The 9,614-nt window shown below is 40.7% G+C and overlaps 1 protein-coding gene across 3 annotated transcripts in view; it reads right to left on the bottom strand.

Annotated features, from left to right (window-relative positions):
- LOC118328400 (serine/threonine-protein kinase 4-like) overlaps positions 1–9,614 on the bottom strand; it is a gene marked incomplete at its 5' end in the record, with an annotated part of 26,032 nt that overhangs the window by 13,947 nt on the left and 2,471 nt on the right. For all 3 annotated transcript variants that reach the window (XM_035662127.1, XM_035662128.1, XM_035662126.1), the window contains 1 exon segment: positions 317–468. In XM_035662127.1, the coding sequence (XP_035518020.1) occupies positions 317–468 (152 nt within the window).

The following is a 9,614-nucleotide window of genomic DNA, read 5'->3' as shown; positions in this document are numbered from 1 at the left end:
CACTCCCTCTCTCTCTCTCTCTCCCTCTCTCTCCCTTCTCTCTCTCTGCTTCTCTCATAACAGAGGATATGAAAGGACGGCGTTTGTGATACATCTACACTTCGTCAGTTGATCATGGTGTTTTTATCGGCCGTCATTTCTGAAAGGGTTTGTTCAGGACATTTCATTGTCTTCATCAACCAAACAACCTTAAACCAACCTCAGAATGACATTAGGACAGGTCTTTTGTCCCCATGAGGACAACTGGTCTCGTGTTAATACCATAAAAGGTCCCCAATCGGTAACAAAAACCACACACACACTGTTTCTAACTCACCACTTGAAGATCTCCTTCAGCAGGCAGTTTGCGGTTGTCTGCATTGTTCTCTCCTCTTCCTCCTCCGTCATTGTGACTGTTGGCCTCCTTCTCTTTCTGCTCAAAGTACTCCAGGAAGGACGGCTTGGCCGGCTGCATCGTCTCATCTCTCCCTGCGAGGCAACACAGTCAACATTTACTTTGTTACAGCGCTGATACTGGAGCTGAACCACATTTACAGCTCAAACACAAAGACACAGGAGTTTAGTTTACAGCAAGAAATGCTATAAACGCCACAGTGGACCATACATAATTCACTTTTATATATCTATATATATAGAGTGATAGATTTAGATCTATCTTAATATATCTGATAGGTTTCAGAGCCCCACGGTTACACAGACGTCCTCTAGCTGTCCCTGCAGGAGGATGTAGGTTGGTAGAATTTAATACCTGTGGATGAGGTTATAAAAAAGCTCTCTGTGCACAAATATGGAAGATATTTTGTCTTTAACAGCTGTGTCATATTTAACCGCTGCTATATTAGCAGCTATAATTAGAGTAAAGACATTTGTGAAATATTTACTTTCTCTATTCTTAAAGAAAAGATAATAATGATGCGTTTCTTAGTCACATCATGATTCAAGATAAGAATATGATTTTGAGATGACACAATAATTCAAACAGTGTTTTTCCTTTTAATCAGTTTCTGACAACTACTGACATTTAATGTAGTTCGGATCTGATATCGGATCGGTCCTCTCTACAAGAAGGTGGTGATGTCTTTTGTCTTTTTCTTGTCATCAGTCTAACACTTCGATAAGATGCTCTAAAAAACGTACTGTGATAAACAACAATACCAGACACCAAAGAGAGGAAGGCAGCAGCACCATTTTGCACAAGCAGACTACAATGAAACTGTAGAATCAGTGTTTAAATTAAAACAGCACAGTGACACAAGTGTGCAAACTTCCTTCACCCAAAAAGATCTCAAGTGTCCCTGAATCCTCGACCGTAACAGGCTGCTGCTGCACTCTAACCTGAGCACAAACAGGGAAACATAAAGACAGGTTTTCCTTCCCGGATCAATGAAATGTTGCATTTTTAAAGCGACAATAAGCACAGAACAAGATTACCATAATATATCGGCGCTAACTTGATACAACTGGTGATCAATACCAGTGAGTCCCATGGCTTAATACTGATATCTGAGACTTAAAAAATCTCCTGCAATGAAAAAATAACATATTGCTGGTTTACAACACATAGAGGAGACACAGCAGTGACACGAGTGAAATTCAGCCTTAATAATAATGGTGACACATTTTTCATAATGTCCTTTCAGTTGCTTTTTTTATGACCAACAACCATTATAATGTAATTTCAGAAGGTGTTAAAACTCAGGAAGTACAGTCTGTCCAGCAGCTCTCTCTGCAGTAACATCATTTATAATGATAATGATATTTTAAGTGATTTTTAATGATCAAACATCTTTATACTGACCGCACTTCACTTCTTTTTATAATCCTTAATAATTATGAGGGGGATTCAAAACCATAAAACCCTCCCAATAAATACAACTCATTTTAAGAAGTAAATCAGCAGTTTGTTCTCTAAATACAAAAATCATTCACAACTCTAAACTTAATGACTCAAACTATTATTTTCACTCACTTAAAAGAGGAATAAAAACAACCCGAATCATTTTATACTTTTTGTTGAATGTAAAAAATGAAGAAATCTCACTGTGATGTTTGTTAAACGAGTTAAAATGTGCTTTAAATGTATGTACGCAATGAGTGGGAGGATTTACTGTATGTGTGTGACGAGTTAATGAGACTATACACTTGGTTCATTGGACAAACTCTGCTCTGCATCTTTAATTTTACCCAAATGAGTCCATGAGGGGAGCAAATCAATGAGTGCATCAGTTCAGTTCAGCGGTTGATTCACGGCTTTAATAAGCTGCTGTGGTGTTAGAGCGGCTGCAGTTTCCACTCCCACAGTACAGGGAGCTCTCACATACAGCCACACTACCAACACAGTGAAAACAGGTGCTGTTTCTATTACGGTCCATTAGGTTGACCCTTACTCGATTATATAATAAAGTTATTCATAGATTTAGTGCAACATTTGGCTCCTTCCAGCTTTGTTTTAATTTGACAGTAGAGTCAACTGCTAGCCCACTTTAGACAGGGAACTGTCATGTTATAGCAAAAGGAAATCAGAGCAATACAATAAATGTGTTGCCAATAATCAGGTTATATAAATGGATGAGGAACAACTGCCAGGATTGTGACTCGACTTCAACAAATACATAGACTTCGTTCCGGCAGGTTGTGTAGCTTAGATCGGTTGAAGCCATTTAAATGATCTTTACTGTCTAAAGCTCAAACCTTTTACATTACGTACAACCTCAGTAAATATCTGCATCTCAAGGTAACACAACTATGACTGACATTAAAGCACAGCAGTGTAGGACGACCCCATCACAGTTCATGTAGGATTTCTTAGTTTGTATTTATTCCTAGTTTTTAATTTATCACTTACACCCTTTATTTGGAATCAGAACATTTCAGGAGTCTGTTGATCTCAGTCAGCCCAAGAGTGTCTTCAACAAATAGATACCGTGGTCATTATAGGAGGTTTATTTATCATTAGATTATATACTGTCGACTGCACTACAACTGCAACTTTAACTCTTCACTCTCATATACTGCAACTGGTCCTTTAAGGGTTTATCCTGAACAGTTTAACAGGGAATACAGTACAGAGGAGATTTACAGCAGCTCTGGCCAGAACTAACACATCGCCCAATCGTAGCAGAGATTATATCCAAGATGCCAAATTTAGCCATGTTGACCCTCCACTCTCCCCAGTCCCTCCGCAGAAACTCTCGAGGTGCACCATCACTGGTATCTTCACCTAAATGTACGCAATGCTTCTGCACGTGCGGCAAATTAAAGGAAAAAACAACGATGCTACTTCCCAAAGTCTGTGGACTGATGCTTATCTCACATTAGCTACGAGCTCTTGGTGAGCCGACAGTTTCAGTGTCCTGTTGCTGCTGGTTTGTTTCAGTCTGTCTGCCAACTGGTGGTCAAAAACCGCTTAATGCAACGTTAAACATTTCCAAGGAAACAAACCTGTTATTGAGGCCTTATGTTTGTCAGAATTTGTCAACTTTGTGTATTTTTAGCTCGATAATGATGATTAATGGAGACACTGTCCCTAACATCTCATCGTTGATCTCACTTGTGTCACTGTAGTTGGTTTCCATTCAAGCACAAAATCAATTTAAAGTCTAGTATCCTCCTGACTGAAATAATATATGGCTGTTTATTCTACATTTCTGCTGCCAGGTGCCTCCGCGCTGGACTGAGCTGCCAAGAGCATGGATCTCGGAGAAGTCATTGTTTAAGGAAACCAGCTGCCGTTGTCCCAATATGGAGTTTTTTTCCCAACATAATCAGATGAAAGAAGAAGGTCAGATCCATAAAAATCCATGTTCTAACGTCTCTGATTCCAGTTGGTATCTGGTGTTGTTGGGGAAGCAATTATCTGACTGGTCAAAAACTCTTCCCAACTGTGCTTCACATTCCTATAAACTGTGACCTGCTGTGCTTTGTTGGTTGCTATATCAACCCCATGTGGAGGCAACCAGGCTAGTGAGCAGCGTTTTCCTCTGTCCTGTTATTATACTTGCTGCATGTATACATTCTTCAGTGTTGGTTTACTCATTACTGCGATGGTTAGTATCACAACTGTGGTCAGTGTCACACTCATTGTGGAAAGGTTAAAGAGGTATTTTACCACTGGAAAGATGGTCTTCTCATAAAAGTCTATGCAGTAGAAAGACGCATTTTATTTTATTCTTTAATTGCTGCTACATGACCACAGAAACTGAGAAAGGAGGCTGTTGTTTTCCCTTTTTCTTAAAAAGTAGAAAACAACTAGAATCCACTGGACCACTAAAAGCTATGGATGGTGGGTGACCTACTGAGTTGACCACTGTTTGGTTTTGGTTCATCCGTTTTCAGGCAGGATTACAAACACTTTCGTATTTCTGTATTCCTACTTGCTCTGACTTCGGGCCCACATGGGCAAAGATAACCTCACAAGATCAAGGCGGTCCTTAGAGCTGCTCTCCACCAACTGCAAACCCCAAGAAACGCCTGGCTGGTCGTCTGAATACAACAACAACAGGCTAAGGATGGTCTAACAGGATGTAAACATTTCTGTGACTTCCTGTATATTCTTTGAAGGCTGCTGGAAATAACCTCAACACTAACCGACTTGACTTCGGGTGTTTTTTTTGTTTTTTTTTGCTACTGCCGCCTGATCTCGTCCACTTTCCAGCCGAGGTACCGTTCATCATGAACGAGCCTTTCAATCTTTCTTTGAGCTAATCCGTCTGTTATGTAACTCAATTTAAGAAGTCTAAACCCAACTTCCGCTCAAACAGTCTTCTTCTAAAAACCACACAGCTGCAACATGAGTAATGGTTAGACTGTAGTATTTAAATGGGCTCATGCACCACGTGAGGTTTTGGAACATGATTTTTCACTTTAAACTTCAGCCTAAGACATTACGGAGAACTCCAAGCTGAGTACTTTGACTTGTGAGTACTCTGACAAACATAAGGAACACTTGATCTGTTTGACCTTACATGGCACTGGTCCAATTTTAGTTTAAATGTTATATTAATATTTTAAATAAAGTTAATTTGTTTAGATACCTGAACGTGTCCTGACCCACATCGTCCACATTTGGTCCGAATACAATCTCTGTGTAACTAAGAGACACCTGCCTATTAATGAGTGCTGAAAAATATCTATACTTAATGAAGCAAACCGAAAAACAAAACAGAAACAGTTGGTGATGTGAAAAAAAGTGTGAATTGAGTTGCAGCGACAGAAGGTGCAGAAATACGTTTGCGTGACCTTTTCTTAGCCTCCAAATCAATATTCTATATTTTCTCGCAGCATTTGTTTGTTTGACAGACCAAAAGATGAGCGGGGAGCTGAATGACGCTTCAAAAGTTAAGAGGTTGATTAAACTTTGTGATGTATTGATAAACCAGCAGAGCCAATGCCACGCCCATTTGCCTTTTTTTTTTAATATAATAAAATCATCCGTCTGACAGATCTCATTTAGGCCTTCGTCCTTTTTCCACATTTGACAGCAGATGGTTGAGAGTGCAAGATGCGGGAACGGAAAAGAGAGGAGTCTCTTTACTGGAAGCAATATGGAACATAAATATTTTATTGCAGTTGGGAAATTAATTATAATATTACTGAACCATCACATACTGGTAGTGGAAGGTTTGGAAAGGCTGCCTGATCAGCTGATTAGACTCCAAAAGGACCAAAAAATAAATAAAAGAGTAATAAAATGTGTTGGTCCTCACTGTTTGTCAACCACTGACGAGCCCATTATCTGTTCCCTCTGCTGTCCTCCAGTCAGACCAGACGTCACCTCACAGCAGTCATATGACAGTGGGGAGTGGACATGGTTTGAGTCTACTTTCATTTAAAGAGTTGCTTTATTTTTAGTGGAACTTTCCAGGTTTAGAGGAAAGACATCCGAAGTGACTCAGATGAAGCAGGCTCATGTTTTGGTGGGATTTAATTATGCAAACAGATGAGGAAGCGGACAGGTTTTAGTACAGGGCTCAGTAGGATTAAAGTCTCTCACTACAGCAGCGTTAATGCTTCGTTCTGTAGCCTCTAAACCAGGATGACCATAAACCACAAGTTTAGGAGAGTAAAGCTTTTACACAGTTTGAACTTAAAAGCGAAGGCCGAACCAGAGTGGACTCCAGAGAGAGCTGCCATCTGCGCCTTCCCAGAAACAAAATGAAACTTTAATAAAGAGATGTGAGAGCTTCGCAGGTACAGATATTCAATCTGTCTAACTAGAATGTGTAAAGCAAAGTGTGTGCAAAGCGTTTCTACTTCTATGTTATAAGAGCACTTAGGACAGTGTGAAGGCAGAGCAAAGCATTTAAGCCTTTGAAGATTAGAGAACATTGTTCAGGCTCAGAGATGGAAAACTCAATTTAAATAATTCATTTACGTATTTCCATCCACATGCATATCAAACAACAAATGGAAAGTCTGAATAACTCTCACTTCACTGCCAGCTGCTGTTCACACAGTGTTTGTGTCAGAGAAGAAAACTGCTTCTACATTTTGTCGTGGACTGGCTCAAGTGACTCGTGTTTGAGCTGATGATAGCAGGCGAGCTGCGGACGGAGAGATGAGAGAGACGAAGACTGTGGAGGAGAAACCTGAAAGAAACCGAGGTGTCATAAACAAGTTCCACAGTCTAATGCAAAGACAGGAAAAGCCCATATATCACTGTGACTAGGGCTGCGGGTAATCAATCATATTGTGATTATTGTGACAGATATTACGATTGTGATATGATTCATTTAATGTTCACTGTTTTGCAGCTGCTTTAAATACATCACTGTAATGTCAGATAATCTAAGTTAATGTTATGTGTTGGGGAAAATACACCAGGAAATCCCAAAGTACGCCAATAACGTTTCTTTACAACAAGGACCTTGTAGTGGATTTTTAACTGAATGTCTTGTTGGTTACATTTGTCCATCCTGATTGTAAACGAGTTTCTAACATGGATTGTAGTGAGTGAGGGATGGAGGCTAATCAGTGTAAATTAAAAGGCTTTTTATTATTCTGTACCATTAGGGAGGATCGATATCTGATCTAATGTCGTATCTCAGTCCTCAAGACCCCTTCAGCATCAGACTGTGGTCATTAGTTAGGGACACACACACACACACACACACACACAACTGAAGGGTATTGTGGTACTAATGTAATTATGAACTCTAAATGTTCCTGTGTTAATGTGGTTTGAACTGCCAGCAGTGGAGATCCATACTAACTCAATACTGAGACATCAGACAGGAGACAGTGTGTGTGTGTGTGTGTGTGTGTGTGTGTGTCGGCGTGGGCGTGTATTTATGAGTATGTGTGTCAGATTTATAAGTAGTCACTGTGTTTGTGTCGAGGACAATGACCTGATTGTGTTTAGGGTTGGGTACCAAAACACGCTGCCAACACCTACGGGACCGGATCAGCAGGTAGATGTCGCTCTGTAGTGAAACAGCTGCTCTCTGGTCAGATGTTACAGCCAGTAGAGACACCACAGCCCACGTCACCGATAGTTACCATTACAGCAAATCTCTCTACATGGCTGTGGCAGCAGGATGTCGAGCTAGAGGAGCCCTGGTGCCTTTAATGACCACGGCTGAGTCGTTGCTGCAGCGGCTCTGGGTTCGACTCCGACCTGTGGCCCTTTGCTGTGTGTCATCCTCTCTCTGTCTCTCTCTCTGTCTCTCTCTCTCTGTCTCTCTCTTTCCTTTCACTCTTGATAGTCACTATCGATAAACAGGAAGGGATAAGCAGCAGGAAGCAGCGTGCTCGACTGCCTGTGTCAGCCGTGGGTGTGGGCGTGTAGATAAAACAGTAGGTGTCATAAAGATTCTCCATTTAGAGACCACTGATGATGTTTTCTTCAGGTTAACAAATATTATAATAACTACTATAATTATTTAGTGTTCAATTATTGAAGCTGGTTTTATGTTTTATGTGAATTTATGGTGTAACTTTGTCAGAAGTTGTAATAATTTATATTAATATTTACTTTAAACGGTTTATAAACTGTGTGTTTGGATGCATCTCTCTGCATGTCCATGTCTACTAATGTCTCTGGTTTTGTTTTCATCAGCAAAAGTACAACAAGTGTGCATTACTGGAAAACACACACACACATTCAAACTCAGTGTGTCTCATTGGGGTTAATTCTTTGCGTATAAAAACAAACATAAAACACACCCACAGACTGCCAGCACTGATGAACAGAGTCCAACTCTTCCTGCCTCCCACTCTGCCCACAGCTGAGCACCCAACAGTCTCTCAATAAATGAAACAGCCCGCAGCAAGAAGGTGATGTATTGCGTGTATAACATCGGATCATAAGTTTGTCTTACGCCTGCCAGCCACCACATTTAAAAAAGGAGTTGTTCCTCACTCCTGCTCTTCAGGAACACAACGGTTCACTATTGTGCCAGTAATTTGCTTTTAAGGAGTTAAAACAAGTTCATATCTGAGCCCAAATTCAGGGAAAAACCCTACGCTGAATCCGGCTCGACTTGTTTAAAGGAGGCGTTCAGAGTCACTTGTCATTAAATTAAATACATTTGAAACTGCATCACAGACACTGGATCAAGGACAAATCTCCTGCGATGATGTAAGTCACTGAAACTATCATGAGAACTTGCCTGTGGTATCATCACTTGAGCTCCTGTGGTAAATGTATAATTACGACTTACAGTTGATGACCTAGCAGCGCTCCCACTAGTTTATGAGAAGTGGGGGTGTAATCACAGTGAACTCTGCAGTCACAAGCTCGCGAGAAACTTCGACCCCACTAAAGTACACACATCAAAGGAGCCGCCCACCCCGACAGCGCTCATGGTTACACAGCCAGAAAACCCAGACCACTCCAACCGCTGAGTAAGCCAGCCTGAAAACCATTGTTCTACCTATTGCAAAAAGAAGTCAACAGAAAGAACTTTGGAAGTTAATTTCCGCAGTTGCTGGTGGATCAATAAGTTCATTTCTGGCTTGTAGCAGATGTACAAAATGATAAAGTGCAGTCACAACACACACACTACAGATACACACACATCCACACACACACCACACAGATAGCACAACCACACAGACACCACCAGACAACACCACACAACAACACACACACACAACACAGGTTAGTCAGGAACCCTCTCTCCTGTGTGATGGTCACACTGCCGCCCTCTAGTGGGACAGAACAAATTTTTGGAGGATGAATTCAGACCAAATCAACAAACTGTCACAGAATCCTGTCTCTTTGTTTTTCCAAAATGGTTTCGTAAAAAAAAAAAAAAAGGATCTAATGAAACATTTAATGTTAGCTAATGATTTAAACAACTCAGTAGTGCTCAACAACACAGCACTCGCTCCAGTACGTGTTTGACAAGAATACAACAACTCAAAACAGTCCTAACCCACACAACCCTGCAGCAAACCATCACAACACCACGACTATAAGAACTCAGTCTCAGACTGCTGTAAACCTTCTGCCCTTGAGTTTCAAACACAGATTTACTCTCTATGTGTCCACAGAGTAACTTAAATTAAAATAGTGTCAGCGTGTTCCTCATCAGCTGGTTCCTCTTTACACTTTTATCAGTAAACTGGAAGTCGATTCATTTGTGACTGACACACATTGTGTTGCTTATAAA

This window comes from Morone saxatilis, unplaced genomic scaffold (genome assembly GCF_004916995.1).
Source record: "Morone saxatilis isolate NCDOM2014 unplaced genomic scaffold, NCSU_SB_2.0 Contig18, whole genome shotgun sequence".
NCBI classification, from domain to species: domain Eukaryota; kingdom Metazoa; phylum Chordata; class Actinopteri; family Moronidae; genus Morone; species Morone saxatilis.
The sequence above is the reverse complement of the archived record's forward strand: the minus strand, read 5'-3'. Positions and strand labels throughout refer to the sequence as shown.